At 34.3% G+C, this 17219-nt stretch overlaps 2 protein-coding genes across 3 annotated transcripts; both read right to left on the minus strand.

Annotated features, from left to right (window-relative positions):
• Positions 1–1182: 1182 nt before the first annotated feature.
• Positions 1183–4947, minus strand: LOC145139387 (uncharacterized). Its single transcript, XM_079073228.1, has 4 exons — positions 4731–4947; positions 2893–3231; positions 1235–2763; positions 1183–1191 (listed from the first exon to the last, which is right to left on the minus strand). The coding sequence occupies exons 1-4, from the start codon at positions 4945–4947 to the stop codon at positions 1183–1185; spliced, it is 2094 nt and encodes a 697-aa protein (XP_078929354.1).
• A 6554-nt stretch (positions 4948–11501) lies between these two features.
• LOC145137199 (putative protein phosphatase 2C 27) lies at positions 11502–13891 on the minus strand. 2 transcript variants are annotated; one of them, XM_079071339.1, is made up of 5 exons: positions 13743–13891; positions 13006–13318; positions 12684–12884; positions 12385–12590; positions 11502–12290 (listed from the first exon to the last, which is right to left on the minus strand). In XM_079071339.1, exons 2-5 carry the CDS (start codon positions 13195–13197, stop codon positions 11732–11734), a joined length of 1158 nt encoding a protein of 385 aa, XP_078927465.1. In that variant the 5' UTR covers positions 13198–13318; positions 13743–13891; the 3' UTR covers positions 11502–11731. The 2 variants fall into 2 exon arrangements, with proteins under 2 accessions (XP_078927465.1, XP_078927464.1); XM_079071338.1 differs by having other exon boundaries at positions 13006–13891.
• Positions 13892–17219: the final 3328 nt, after the last annotated feature.

The raw sequence follows: 17219 nt of genomic DNA on the forward strand, positions 1-17219 counted from the left end.
ACCTTTGAAAAGTGGCGGGAGCATTGAAAAGTCCAAAAGGCATCCGCCTATATGCAAATGTTCCGAATGGACATGTGAAAGTGGTTTTTTCTTGATCCTCAGGTGCAACGAGTATTTGATGAAAACCGGAATACCCATCCAAGCAACAATAATGTGTTTTTCCCGCTAATCTTTCCAACATTTGATCAATGAAGGGAAGTGGGAAATGGTCTTTCCGAGTTGAGGAATTGAGTCTTCTATAATCTATGCAAACTCTCCACCCGTTTTGCACACGGGTGGGGACTAATTCACCTTGGTCATTCTTTGTAACAGTAATACCTGTCTTCTTGGGTACAACTTGGACTGGACTTACCCACTTGCTATCCGATATAGGATAGATCATCCCCGCATTCAACAACTTTAAAATCTCCTTTTTCACAACCTCCATCATTGGAGGATTCAAACGCCTTTGAGCTTCTCGGGAAGGCTTGTAATCTTCTTCCATAACGATCTTGTGCATGCAAAGCGAAGGACTTAGCCCTTTGATGTCGGCTATAGTCCACCCAATAGCTTCCTTATACTCCTTCAAGGTGGTGACAAGCTCTTCTTCTTCTTTTGTTGACAACTTTGTGGAGATGATCACTGGTAAAGTCTCTTTCTCTCCAAGATACGCGTACTTGAGATGCTCGGGTAAAGTTTTGAGTTCCAATTCTGGTGCCTGCACAATAGAAGGAACAAGTTTTTCATTAGACATTGGTAATTTCAGCTTTGGAACATTAAACCTCATTTTCTTCTTTTCATCCATGCAAGATACAACTTCCAAAATCTCTTCATCAATTTTAAATTGCTTGGCAAGTTTTTCCACCCTTTCCTTTTGAAGATTCCTGTCTAAAATGAGAGCTAACACATCAAGATTAGACAAATCAAAACACTCATCTGTTAATGGTTCAATAGCATCCACAAAATTCAAAGATGAAATATCACTTGGATATCTCATAGCATCATAGATATTGAAATTTATCACCTCTCCATCAAATTCCATGGATAATGTACCATCATAAACATCAATTTTTGTCCTGGCTGTTTTCAAAAAGGGTATTCCTAGAAGAATTGAGCTCAAATTTGGTGAGTCATCATCATCCATGTCAAGGACATAAAAATCTGCTGGAAATACTAACTCATTCACTTGGACTAACACATCTTCTAGTACACCTTTTGGATGTACCAAAGATCTATCAGCCAATTGAATGATTACCCCGGTCTTCTTCAATGTGCCAATATTTAAGGTTTTGAAAATAGAATATGGCAAAACATTGATAGAAGCTCCAAGGTCTAGCATAGCTCGTGGAACATGAAGATTACCTAATTTGCAAGGAACCGTAAAAACACCCGGATCCTTACATTTTTGAGGTAATCTTTTCTGTAATACTGCAGATACATTTTCACCCACTTTGACAGTTTCATTCCCTTTCAGTCTTTTCTTAGATGTGCATAATTCCTTAAGGAATTTAGCATACCTAGGGACTTGTTTGATGGCATCAATAAGAGGAATATTTACCTCAACTTTTCTGAACATCTCCATGATTTCATTGTCTTCCCTTTTACGCTTTGACTTGTTTAATCTTGAGGGAAATGGAGGAGGAGTGACTTTTGCTTCAATAGGAACTTGCTTTGAAGGTGTTTTTGACTTCTCTTCTTCTTTCTCTAGCTCCATCTCGTCTTCTTCTTCAATCATCTTAGGACCTTCATATTCTTTGCCATTCCTCAAAGTGATGGCACATGTACTATGCTTTGGATTCTTTTCGGTTTGTGCCGGTAGTTTGCCTTGTGACTCCAATTTACTCACAGAAGTGGCGAGTTGAGTCATTTGTTGTTCCAAAGTCTTGATACTCGCCTTGGTCTCATTTTGGAATGTTTGAGTACTTGTGGCTAAACTCTTGACAATGTCTTCCAAAGACATTCCCGATCCGCTTGAACTGCTTCCTTGTTGCATGTTTTGAGGTTGGAATTGAGATTGATGATGAGGTTGATTTGGCTGGAAATGTGGTTGATAATTTTGTTGATGATGCATTTGATTTTGAAATGGAGGTCTTGGTTGATAAGGTGGTGGCCTTGGCTGAAAATTGGCATTAGGTTGATGCCAATTTGGATTGCTTCTTGGCTGAAAGTTTCCTTGTTGTTGACTTGAAAATCCCATAGCTTGAACCGGCTCTACATCTTCTTGTAACATTGGGCACATATTAGTGGGGTGTCCAACTTGTGTACAAATACCACAAGGTCTAACAGTTGGTGGTTGCACACCCTTGTCCTTTGCAATCATCATCACTACTTTAGTCAGCTCAGAAAGTTGACTTTCAATTTGTGGGGTGGAAATTTCTTTCACTCCTCTTGGTGCATCACTATACCATTCCTCATCTTGAATTTTGTGCCTGGATTCTTCTGCCATGTTCTTGATAAGAGCTCTGATTTCTGTTGGAGTCTTATCAGCTATTGATCCACCACTTGATGTATTGAGTAATCTTCTATCCCAAGATGACATTCCCTCACAAAAATATTGCAATAATTGATACTCTGTAATCCCATGTTTTGGACATCTTGAACACAACTTCTTGAACCGTTCCCAGTAGGTATGCAAGGCTTCTCTCTTTTGTTGCTTGATACCAATAATTTCTCGACGTAAAGCTGAAGCTCTCATTTCTGGAAAATACTTATCCAAAAACATCCTTGCAAGTTCATTCCATGTTGTGACTGACCCCGGTGGTAAGTCATATAACCACTCCTTGGCTGAATCTTGTAAAGCAAAGGGGAATGCCCTTAACTTGATTTGATCTTCTGTAACTTCATGTGGCTTCATACCCACACAGACAACATGAAATTCCTTAAGGAATTTATGTGGGTCCTCATTCTCAAGACCACGGAATGAAGGTAACAAATGGATGAGTCCAGACTTGAGTTCAAAGTTGATTGCTGCAGGGTAATTAATGCATAAATGTTGTTGGGTGACATCTTGAGTGGCCCACTGTCTAAAGGTTTGTTCAGGTGGTGGGTTTGGAGGATTTTGGTTTCCTCCATGATTGTCTGCCATGGTAGGAGTAGGTGAAGATGGTAGGGTGGTACTTTTGGATGTTGGTGAAGATGTGGTTGATGGATTTGATGAAGAAGCTCCGGATTGTTGTTTCTTTAAAAGTTTAGCTTGCTTCCTTCTTTGTTTTGCAGATTTCTCTATCTCCAAATCAACTGGTAAAGGTGTACCTGTGCGAAAAAGATCTTGGCATAAACAATTAGTACTACCGTATCCCCGGCAACGGCGCCAATTTGTTTGGTTGTCAAACCAACAAATAATGGGATAAAATAATAACAATAAAATTCAAGTCACTGTTACTTCATACACTAGAGATAGTATAGAGTAAGCAGGGTCGGTCCACAGGAATACGAGACTTCTTATTTAGCCATATTCTCACACATCATACAAACAAAAATTAAAATGGGGGATTGTGTTTGAACTCGAATTAAACTTCATAAATAAGCAAGATTGATAACAAACGCAGTAAAAGAAGTACATTTCCGATTATGATTCCTATACATGTATTATGTTGAAAGATGTAATATGATTATAACTCATGTTCAATCTAGGTTGGTAAGTTAGATATTAATAAACTCTAATATCCAAATTGGCAAAAGTATTTTATTCAAAACAAGTTCTTCAAATAAAACTTCATTTAATTGATTCAATTCAAATAAGTTCTTGCATCAAATCATTAAATGACATTAAGTTCTTGCACTAATTACCAACAATGTTTAACATTCCTCTTAAGCTTGGGAATATAAACATTTAATCTTTGATTGCACTAATTTTGATCTAATTACAACCAAGTAAGTGTGTGTTACTAACATCAAATCATAAAACATATACGAATTTCATAATTTGATTAACTAGATTGATAAGAACCCTAATTCATTGATCAAGTGAAAAAGAGAACCAATCAAACACATTATTAGGATCAAATCAAAGATTACTAGATATTAAACATAAGTCAAGTGTAAATTACAACCTAACAACAAATACTTAGGAATCCAGAATCAAAAATGATAAAGAAATCAGCCACACATGTTTAAGTTAAACTACAATTTTAACAAGTTTAATCTTCAAATTGACTTACGAAATGCAAATTAAAGTGTTTCCAAATGTTAATCCACTTCCAAAATCTCCCAAAATCGCCTTCTCCTTTCTCAAAATACGACTTAACTTCCTCTCCAACTGGCTGTCTCCTTTTTACAAATGATTAAACTGTTTTAAAACTGGCGACACGTTTACACGGCCCGTGTAAACTAACACTGACCATTTACACGGCCGTGTAAACTCCAAAACTAAAATGCTCAAAATTGCCAGGCCTTCGAAGTACATTGCTGTTAAATATACGTTTACACGGCCCGTGTAAACTCAAGGCTTTCATTTACACGGCCGTGTAAATGTCTGAAAGGCTCAAATCTTCATTTTCCTCTTATCTCTCTCCTCAATGATCCGCAAGTCCCGAAATTTTGCCCTCAACTCTTTTTAACCTCCTAAAGCAAGATCCAACCTCCAAAAGTCCCTGAAATATTACAAAAGTGTGTGAATGAAATTGCATCATGAAAAATCCCGAAAATATGCAAAATGCATGAGTTTAAACCTAAATGCAATGTACTTTTATGGATTAAAACTACAAAATGAATGCATGAAATGCATGTAACAATTCTCTTTGATGTATCACTGATATGAAGAACCTTAACAATATCTTCTTTCTTTTCAGGAAAATCTTCATGAACATTCAGAGAACAAGGACCATCAGCAACATCTTTCTCTTTCTTTATTTTTGGGTATTTTTGAACCATTTTTACTTTGGAATTTTCTTCAGAAGCTGGAACAACATTAACAACTTCTTCTTTCTCATTTTCTTCAATATCTATGATTTCAGTTAGATTAGACATTAACAACTTATCAGTATGTATAGGATGATAATTTAATGTACTTTTATCATATGACACCTTTGTATCATAATTAATCCATTCTACCGACATTGCACTATATAAATCTAGAGCACTACAAACTACGCCTTGAGGGAAACGAGTACCTCTCTCAGGATACCATATCTCTTTAAACAGATGTGGATGACTTTCTAGATAAAAATGTGGATAACCACATATTGAAATCATGATGAAACTCAGATCTGAACAATAATCTTCAGTAAAAACGGATTCTGAAGAGAATGAATGTATATCTGATGTGAGAAATACAAATCTTGAAAAACGTATTCAAAAACTCTTCAAAAACCCTTCAGATCTGGAATGTTTCTTCATAAATATTTCAGATCTGATATAGATATAACATTTTTTCGAGTGCAAATCAATGGATAACATAATAACTTACTCCAGATTCGTGAGAAAGATTCAAGTACGAAAATATGTCACCTCTGATCTTTAAAACTTGAAAGAACAGATGATTCTTCAAGATAAGCTCTGATACCAATTGCAGGAACCCAGATTCACACAATATGAGATGACAATGCGGAAATTAAGAACAGTAGATGAATCAATCTCAGATAACAAGAAATCAGTGAAATATTTCTGCATTCATATGATCATCAGATCTGATTACAATGGAGAAACCTCACAAGAAAAAGATGAACTCTCGGTTTCTCTGTCAATAAGAAAAACGAAAATTCTAAGTGAAAAGGAGGCTCACTCAAAATAAAAAATGACCTAATCTATTTATAGTCCTAGGGTTTAAAATCTGAAAAACCCTAAAACTAACATGTCAAAAATAAAAATTCATTTGTCAAACATTTTAATATCTAACAATTCTCCCCTAAATGTTTAGACTGATGAATAAAAAAAAAAAATTGGCGATTTTAAACACCATCTCCCCTAGACGTGTGCACTTGATCATCACAAAAACTCGTCTCGCGTCAACATTTTAGACGTGCGGCGTAATCAAAGATTTAAATCATCACCTACAACTTTTTATAGATAAGTACAATAGATCACCACAAGATTTATCAATAATATTCACATGATAAAATGTTGAAATCTCATAATATTCATAAAATGACCAAGTTACCCTTATGATCAAAATACCCTTCTAGCATAAATATTAAAGTTCACAAAACTAGTATTACAAATGTAACACCCAGATCCCGAGGTAAATCATATTTCCAATTTTCTGCATTTTTAAGGTTTGCCACAGTGTGGTGGAGGCACCACAGTGTGGCAAATCAAGGAAGCATCGCGGTTCATTTAAGTTGCCATGTCGTAGCATTATTTGGCCTCGACCTTCTTTGAGATATGAGGAAATCCTAATCCCTTCCTCCTTTGTTTAAGCCTTGTTTTGGTGTTCTTTGAAGCCATTGAAGGAAGAAAGAAGAAGAAGTGAGTTAAGATCTAACAAGCAAGACCTCCTCCTTTGTGGTAACATTCTTCTGGACCTTTATAAGTGTCCAAGACTCGATTTTTATCATGATAGGTTGCTAGATCTTGAGTTTTGTCCCTAAATCTTCATGTTATCAATTGTTAGAGCGGTGAGATCTCATAAAGTTTGTAACTTTATGAATCTCCAGACCATTCAGGGTGTTTGGTGCTTTGGATCTGGATTAGTTTTGGTATCATGCATGGATTTTTGGTAAAAAAACCCTCATTTTGACCTAATAAGAGCCCAAGATATGCATTGGACATGCATGTCTGGAAAGTAAGGGTTTTTATGTTGTCTTATGATGGTAGAAACATTTCTGGAAATGTTGAACAAGAAGTCTTCAAGATTAAGTGCTTAATAAATTAAGCCAAGTTGTGTTTTTCCCTTTTGTACCTAGAGTGAGACGCTTACCTGTTGGAGAGTCTAAAGGGATAAAATTGGAAACTTTATCCACTTAGACCATAGTATGGACCAGATCTGAGCTTAGGAGCCCTTAGAATCGAAGAAGACAGCTTAACCCATTAAGATGACAAGATGTTAGGAACCCAGTGCCCACGACGTGGCCTAGGTCGCCACGGCATAGTGACTGGGCTAAGACTCGTCTGTTTTTTCATCTAGTGGCCACGTCGTGGCCAAGGATGGATATGACGTGGAGACCAGCTGGAGGTTGACATTTGGCCGTTGAATTTGACCAAGTTTGAATTAGGGGAATTTTGGGTAGTTTGAATAGTAGTTGAGATTAGGTCCCTTTTATTGTATAGGTGACCGATAGAGACAACATTTGGATTCGTGATCAATTCAACTTTTTTCAGACTGTGAGGTGAGTTTTCCTCACTGTACTCGTGGGTCGAAGGCACCAATGTCGACCCACTAGGTTATGTATCCTGGTTAGGATGTTGTTATGTTGTAATGATCTGTTAGATCTGCATGATTATCTGTTATTTGCGAGATATTCGTTTATGTGCATATGTCGACACATTGTAACGGTTTAGGTTGAGACGGTTTCGCTAAGTGCTGTAGGCCAAGATACCGGGAACATTCTACACATGGGTTGAGGACCCTGTAAGGGTATTCTAGACTCATGCTAAGGGCTTGGGAGCATTCCAGACATGGGATGGGGGCCGGGAAGGGCATTCCAGACTCATGTTGTGGGCTCGGCGACAATCCAGACTTATGCTGAGAGCCTTGTAGAGGTATTCCAGACATAGGTTGTGGGCCTAGTATACATGTTGTTTATGTTTCGTGTCTGGTACTTTGGGGGAACTCACTAATCTTTGGCTTACAGATGATTTTATGGTTTCAGGTGCTTCGAAGGACAGGGGAAAGGCAAAGGCGTGATCGTACACATCCTTCAGTGATATGTTTCGGAGATTTTATGATACTCTGATTTTGGGATAATTGTATCTGAGACTTGGTTTTTATGACTTTGGTTTTGATTGAAATAATGATTTTACTTTAATTGAAAAATAAAAATTTTATCGTGATTTTTGGGATGTTACAACAAATAATTAGGTTCATAATGAAATAAAATCTCATATGGTGACACATGATTACAAATTTTCGAAGGAATGTGATTTATAAGAAAATAAATATTGGAATAAGCATCAAACCAATATATCTTCGATAAGTTGGAATGAAATACAAGTGTTCGAGCAATCTCAAATAAATGTCAGTTTTTATGTTCCGCAATGACATTCTGTTGAGCAGTGTGAGGACATGATATCTTATATGTGATGCTCCATTCAGGAAAAAAATATATCCTATTTGTAGAGAAAGATTTTCACCATGATTTTGAAGTGTGGAAAAGATGATTTTCAAAAAAATATTTTCTACATGATTTTGAAGTGTCATAAAGAAGCAAGGCATTGAAATGATGAGATGATAAATAAATCCACGTACATATACTTTAATAACCAATAAACGAGATAAAATAGTCAAAACCAGATCAAAAAAATAGTTGGATCCGATCCCTAAATGTCTAGATGAATTATCTCCAACATTATTGTCATATGAACAATTTTGGGAGAACGGTAATCTAGTTTGCTTTGAAAATTTACAAGCATTACATGATTGTATGATGCTACTATTATTCAAAAAGGAAATTATCTAAAAAATAAATAAGAAGTTAGATGCTCAAGCCTGAAATGTCAAAATTTTCTCATTAGTAATCAAATATGTTGTCAGCAACAAAAGAGTAAGGTGTTGTTTGTTTTTCTGAGGTAAAATGTCTGCAGTCTGCGGACCACATTTGCAGACCTCTGCAGTAGAAAAGGTGGACCAAACATCTACAATCTGAAAGAAGAATATTGTTTTTTAACATCTACAAACTGCTAAATAAACTAAAATCTAAATAAACTGATATTTTTTTTTAAAAAAAATTTTCAATACTTTTATGACTTTATTATAGATAATTAAAAAATCTAATCACCTTTTATGTACTATTATATAAAAAATAAAAATAAAATGGTACAAATCAACGTATATATTTGATAAAAACCAACAAGATTTGGTTCCAAAGTTATAACTAAACATTGTAATTAGGGATCAAAGAACATAACACATAAAATAGATGAAAATAAACTTCGATTTTAAAATGAAAACTTTCGAAATTTTCATTTTACTTTATCAATTAAAACAATTAAAAATTGACCTAAAATGTTTTTCCCAAGAAATGGATGATACTCCATTACATCCAGTTTTAAAAAAATTTGGCATAAAAAATATAATACAATATGTGTTTTTTTTTTCATTTCTATATAAATAGTTTTAACGATTAGTATTGTAATTAAATCTTTTTTTATAAATTTGTCACAAATGTCATGCTAGTGTTATGAACCTTTTATCTTGAAATTTGTAATTTTTTTTTTCAAATTGTTTATCATAGATAAAGTTAGAATAAATCTAAGTTTAAAAAAAAATAAAAAAAACAAAGATATATGTGTTTTTTTATGCTAGAAGATGTTTGAAGATGTTAGAAGACGTTGGTCCATATCGGCGTCAAGAAGAGGATGCACCGACCTTTTTAGGTCTGCAGTCTTCAAAAAAACAGTATGCAAAGGTTAATGTCTGTGCGTGGTCTCCGCCGCTGGGCGGTGCAGACAGAAGACTCAGAAGAGGTCAGTAAGATTTACAGACAAAAAAAAACACCTACATATTGTTGCTGCTATGCAGAATGTGGTGGAGTATTTGGCATGTCCCATTCTTGATAAAAGAGTAAGATTTACAGACAAAAAAAAACACCTAGATATTGTTGCTGCTATGCAAATGTGGTGGGAGTATTTGACATGTCCCATTCTTGATAAAAGAGTAAGATTTACAGACAAAAAAAAACACCTAAATATTGTTGCTGCTATGCAGAATGGTGGAGTATTTGACATGTCCCATTCTTGATAAAAGAAACCAAGATATGAGAATTACACAAGATAAGGATTATTTCTTCTAAATCGGCAGTGGATAAAAGACTTTTGGTCACTTTTGGAAACTAGAAACACTTGAGATATTTGAAGGTGCGCTTACCTAGTTTCAAAATTAAATGAACATGAGATATAGTAAGAGAAGTATCGTTAACAACAATAAATGGTACAGCTTGGTCAATAAGCTTTGGATTAAGAGTCATGCAAGCAATAACACCTGAGTCTGGTATCTAATATTCGACAACTTGACAAGTAACAGATAGAGATAAGCCATTAAACATTTTTTACCATCAATTTTCTGAACATTATCATGCCAATATTGTTGAGACGAAGTTCAATGTGAGAAATGATAAGGTCCAATAGTCTGATCCGGCCCATTTGCTAAAGATCCAATCATATTACTCATGTTGTGGGCCACTGAAAAAGGAGCGTGGACATTAGGGTTAGATTCTTCCCGACGATATTGTAATTCATTGGTTCGGGATAATATCCATTGTTTCTAGCAAGAAAACCAATCATATATCCTCTATTAAAGCTAGTAACATTTCTAGAAAAAAATCCCATTAGAACTACCTCTATATGCATATGCACCATTAAAGTTGTTAAAATTTTCTTTATTTCATCTTCACCTTCCTCTTCCCCTTCCTCCACAATAACTATTTCTTCTACCCCTTCTTCCTCTATGATTTTGTGGAAAGCCACAAAGAAGAAAACACATACTAGCGCCATGACCATACTTATAGCATATTTGAGACACTATTGTTTGATTTTTCAGAGTTACTTTGGAGGTCGATTTGAGAGGATAACATTAGATACATCCAATAAATAAACCATAAAACCCCCAAATATTTCGAATCATAGTATAGTTATAAATGAAACATTTTTCCTTTCACCACATCAATTTGAAATTCACAACTTTTTATATTTCCTTATAATATACTTTCTAACTTAAATATTTTATTAATTATAAATATTATCATAAAGGGAAGACTTCTTGAATTATCAATAACTTCAATATAGTGTTAAATGCATAATCTAAATTAATATATCAAACAAACTTAAAAATATAGTGTAAAATTTAAAACCTAAAGTAAAATATCAAATAAAGTTTTAAAAAAACTCAATGTATATTTTTACAAGAGTTAAAAGGAAAATATTAAATACAATAAATATAAAATAACATAAATCTAAAAGTAAAATTAGCTAAAAGATCTCAAAAAACTATTTTTTATAATAACTGAAATTCAGTTAAGTTATTTTAAAATTAATTTATAATAATAATAGTTAAAATAACATAAAGTTATAAATTAAATTATGTTACAACACAAACAATTATTGATAATTTATATAATCATCATGATGAAATTAAAATAAAATTAATTTTTCTTTAATGTTAATAAATCATTACATTAGTTAATTAAAATATATAATAAATATAACTAATTTTATGTACACGTAAAGCGTGAGTATATACCATTAAATGATTCGATTTTAGTAAGTGTTATATTATCTATTGTTTAAATTAATTATAATGTTACATTAACTATATGTTTAAATGTAATAATAATTACTTTTTGGTTAATATAAGTGACATAAATATTTTCAATGACATATGATTACTAAACGGTTAAGTATATAATTTTATTACGTGCAACACGCAGATATGGCCTAGTAAAAAATATAAATTTAGAGCAAACCATGGAATATTAACAATGGGTTAACGGTCAAGTCCTACCAATCCATACAACAACAATGTACATACATTAAAAAAAAAAAAAAAAAAAAAAAAAAAAAAAAAAAAAAAAAACTAATACCAAAAAAAGAAAAAATACAATAATAATTTCTTATTTCCGAACATAATCAATCATGGAACCTCCGCCTACCACCGCCTGTTTCATGAGTTACCATCCAATACACCCTTGAGAAAATTCAACCCCTCCGCCGATATACTCCTCCTGACTCGCGTTTGAGGTATCTCAATCCTCGGCGGTGGCTCCGGCGAAAAACAAACCACCACCACCGTCAAATTATCACACGTATTCCTCTTCAAAGCTTCACGAACAAGCTCCTTCGAACATCTCTCTGGATCGTTATGAATCATCAATTGCTTCCTCGTAATCGACACTGCACATTGACTCGTCATCACATCCCACAAACCATCACAACCGATTATAAGAAACTCATCGTCTTCACTCAACACGATCTGCTGCAACTCCGGCTCTGCACTTAACGGACAAGCAGAACCTTTCGGACCTTTCATATGCCAATCTCCTAACGCTCGAGCCACTGATAACTGGCCGTTTAGGTATCCGTCGTAGATGGCGCCACCGAGTTCTTCGATTCGTAACCTCTCCGATGGGCAATTCGGTTTATGGTCTTTTGAGAGTTCAATCGCTCGTCCTCGTTTCCCTAACACCGCCCTACAATCGCCGGCGTTTGCAACAACCACCGTTCTGTGTTTCGATTTTAGCGTTTTAGGTCAAATGGGAAAAAGAAGAAGAAAAGGTAGAAAATAGAACATGATTTCGGTCAAAGAGCTTGACTTACCTTCCGAATATGAGAGCAGTCAACGCGGTGGTTCCCGATGAGATGTCGAGAGAAGATGTGTCGGCGAATGCATGATCGGCTTTCACAAAAGCATTCCGGATTGCTGTTTCTAAGCAAATAGGGAATTGGGGGTCGTCGATGATGAACTTTAATATGTTCTTTCTAACGTATGATGCAGCATCTGTGCCACCATGTCCATCGAAAACCTGTTGGAATAGATTAATAATTTTTAGTTCATGAAAAGTGTTTGAAGAATTTTGTGGAATGGAAGAAGGGGAAGATGAAGAGTGGAGACATACGCCATAGAAAGCTCCAGGGGAAGGGAAACCTTCTGGTTGATCTAAGTAATCAAGAAGGTTGTCTATACATATATGTTCGTCTTCCATGTATTGTTTTGGTCCTTTTTCTGCACAGCTTCCTGATCGGATCACAGGCAAGAATTCAGAATTCCCATCTGTTGTAGACTTCACAGCAACAGCAACAATCCCGATGCCAAAATCCTAGAAAAAATCACATAATTCAATCAAATTAGCTAACATAATTTAGACCTTCAACTCATCTATTTGGATCTAACACTTGTAATTACAGAATACAGATAGGAAGCAATTGATTTTATCATACCGGATTTGTGGGCGCTAGCAGAGTTGCTGTGCTCATACTATGTCGAACGACGGAAAGATGCCTTGGAGGTTTACGAATCGCCATGTGTTTCAATCGATCTGAATTCTGTGAAATCTCGTCTTTAGACACGATATTGTTGAAACCACCTTCTAGCATTGCATAAGCCGGAGAAAATTCTGTACCCGCAGCCATGTTTGTTCTTGATTGTGCATAAAACCCCCAAATTAAACCAACTACCAAAGCAAATTTCTATACCCTCGGAAAAAGTGCTACTATTTCGATATTGGGATCGCAACAAAAACCGTGCTGTTCCCTGGATAATATCGAATTAGATTTACTAAAAAACAATCACAAACCAGAATTCACTTCAAATTTCTCTTCTAATTCCACTACAAAATCCGAAAGTTTCCACAGTTGACACACGACCTTTGATAATATCAATCTGAAGATCCGATATGAATAAATAAACCTCAATCGTTACAACTATGGACAAAAATCTCCAACAAATTCGGATAATTGACCCTAAAAGTTAGGGGGGAAATCAAGTTGTGTACAAAGAACAATAATCTATACAGAAAAATCTGATTAAATCTCAAGTAGTATGTATATCTTAACAACGGATCATACGCAGATGATCAATTTCCCAAATCCAGATCCTCTTTCTGCTATATAGTTGAATAATACAACAATAATTAGAAGACTAAATATGGTAAAGAAGAAGAAAGCAATTTGCTCACGGATGAAGACGATGATTGTTATGCTTTTGTATGCCCTTTTATCACAGTTGTCATCGTATTTAACCCTAAGAAACCTTCTCGAAATAGAAATTACAGAGAGAGATGTTTATAGAGAGAGAAAGGGGAGATTTTTAGAAAGAGAAAGTGTATGAGAGCAAAATAAAAGGAGACTTGTTTGTATATAAAACATCTTACATTCAGACCCCTATACTTAATAACAAACCACAATAAGGTACCCAGGGAAAGAATTATCCCACTTCACACCGTTATATTTCTTGCATGCATTAGAATTGCACTTCATTATCGATAAGGTACTTTGAAGTTTGAACATATGTACAAACAAACAAATCGTGCATAAAAATTAAATCTTGCAAACAAACACCAATTTATATTTTATTTTACCCCAATGATAAACAAAGTGTGTGCAAGTAATACAAAAAAAAGTGTGCAACCATCGTAAAAGATGCATGTGTAGAAACACCATTTATATGAATGTATGTCGGATTTTATATAACAAATGTATATAATCTAAGGTATTCTTCTTATTTATAACATTCACACATGTGTTTAAACCCAATCATATCCAACACTTTAGTGAGTTTGAACATGATAAGTTCAATGATTCTCTTGAGAATACAAAATTAGCAACATTTAAAAAAAAATACATGTTCAGTTTTTCCTTATTTTTAGATATTATTAGTTGAGTTTTTATTAATTTTGTTGAACTTAATTGTGCAATAAGTTTTCTTAATAATAAATCTTTGGTAATGTTTTGTCGGGAATACGTGTTGCACCTATTATGATAAACTCGATGAATGAGAACTTATGTGTATTATGCACCACTAGTTAACCAAGAAAGTTTTACATTTATGTAAAATTAAAATTCATTTTCATTTTCCGTAACCGACAAAGTAATGGAATATTAGGTTTTAATTTGCTTTTAATTAAACAATCTGTTGGTGATACTACACTGTTTAATGTTTGAACATGGATATTATCCCAAAATTTTAAATAAATTTGAACTTTTTAAAACAACATAACTCATCCGTTTAATATCTTTTATTCAACATAAACTTAAAACCAAGCCCCAAGATTAATTCAATTTCCAAAAACCATTATTAGTTAAATTCTAAAATTTATGAAAACATAACCAATTCAATAACGAATTTCCAATAACCTGTCTCGAGCCAGTGTGTACGATCATACCCTACCATCCTATGTTTCAGAAACAATATTTTTAAAGGGGAAATGAGTAAGCACAAAGCTTAGTGAATTTCACACATACATGGTATCATATCATACAAACTTTACCCATATACACAGATACAAACGGTATCAATACATAACCACGTATACATGTTAAAGAACGAATCAGAAACAAACATACTCCTATTGGGACACATTGGCTAGGATTGATCCCCCTTGCTCGATACATCTAGCCTTTGGGACACAATGGCTAACCCCGACCCCCGTACCCGAACGCATTGGGGCACAGTGGCCATGCCCGATCCCCCTTGCTCAGTTCGTCGAGCCTTTAGGACGCATTGGCTAGTCCTGATCATCCACTCGGATACGCCACGTCCTACCATGCATAACCCTCAATACATCATGGAAAATCATACTACCACTAGACTCTAACACCACCTACTGCTACCCACATTAACAACACATATCACATACGAACTAACATAAAGAAAATATAATATAACACGGTGTAATGAGAAACTCACCTCAAGTAGCAAGATCAAACTCCAAACGTAGCCCGAGACTCACTCACACCAGGTCACCCTTCAAACCTCCTAATAATACCAATCAAGGTTAGGAATGACTACCATTTTACCCTAAATATGTAATTAGTCTTGTAGTTTAAATTATCAGATTTATACCCAAAACAAGAGCCTGTTCAAGGCCTGTTTTTCCCCTATTAAACCCAACCAAACTAGGTTACGAAACCATGATCATGAAGTTTAGGTCAGTACCTTTTTAGGGACTACTTACACGCGTTCATACGATTTATCTACAATTTATAGTGAATTTTACAAAACTGCATATAGTGCAGCTCAATTCCGGACTAGTATGTGAAAATGACGATTTTCACCCAAGTTGTAGCCAACATCAGGTCAAGGAAAATATCATGAACATACTAGACTCAAAATATGAACTTTGAGAATTTACAGACCCTAAATCCGACTTTCGATGATTTTTATATAATTTTTACAAAAACGGGACAAGACATTGGATTTTTCAGAAAGATAAAACTAGGGTTAGGGTTCAATTCACTAAACCCATTAAGTCTCGAATTCGATTAAGACCTTCCAGGTCTATAGCACATAAACCCTAGGTCTTATAGGACTTTTCCAAGCAATAAGGAAGAAATCATACCTAGGTTGTTGAGATCAAAAGCTCCATACAAGCCTTGCACCAAAAATGATTTTCGACAATAGCCCTAAAACTTATTGCCATGATTGACGATCTGTAACTCGAGCTCTAGACCTTGAAGTTCAGTTTGAGCACTTTATTACTTCTGATACGAAAGTTCGCCAATTTACTTTTACATTTTGCATGAACACATAATGCTCAATTTGAATGTTATTTTGTTTTCATGAAAAAATTACACCAATATAAATTTTATAATATATAATAATTGTCAATTTTATTTTTGTTATATTACTGTTTATCATGACTAAATTTTAGAAAGCTTTGTAAATCGGACACACAATGTTAAAACATTCCAAAAATCATTGGTTCTGGTTGGTTTCGGTTCTTGACATTTAGGGTGGCTACGAGCCTACGCTTCTTAGTATGATTAAAGTTTGTAGATTGAATCAACAATTATATGTATAGAATGAAAATGTAAAAAACTCGGGGTTTTGTAATTTAGGTAATGAGAGCTGATTCGTACACAATTTTTTTACCATACATAACAATTTGTTCTTTAAAATGTTGTATGATAGAACTCTATACAGCACAAAGTGTTGTATGAAAAAACAATGTTGTGTAGGAATCACTTCCCTTAGGTAATGGATTTGCTAATATCAAAAAACAATTTATAATTTTATTAATGTCGGATAAATTAATTTAATTATTTTTTTCAACTTCATCTTAACACTGAATAATTTGATAAACTTATCATTTTTTTGAAAAAGAAAATCATAAGTTCAATAAACAATATCAACTAGTGATATATACACATAAACAAGATTATGACCCGCGTTAAACGCGTGGAACATAAATTAAATACATATCACATTAATTTGTGGCTTTGTCTTAGGTGGAATTTTAATAAAAAAAATGTTTGTTAGATTCATTTTTAGAGTTTTTGAACCAAACTTTTTAAATAAAAATATTTAATATTTATATTAGAGCAATTTGGATTTTTAATACAGTAATTTTTAACAAAAATGATCTACGTGATCTTTGTTTTATCACAACAAAAATGCAACTTCTTGATTAAAACAGGTTGTGTAGTAACTTTAT

This window comes from Lactuca virosa, chromosome 9, assembly GCF_052849685.1.
Source record: "Lactuca virosa cultivar CGN04683 chromosome 9, Lactuca_virosa_CGN04683_v6, whole genome shotgun sequence".
In the NCBI taxonomy this organism is placed as follows: domain Eukaryota; kingdom Viridiplantae; phylum Streptophyta; class Magnoliopsida; order Asterales; family Asteraceae; genus Lactuca; species Lactuca virosa.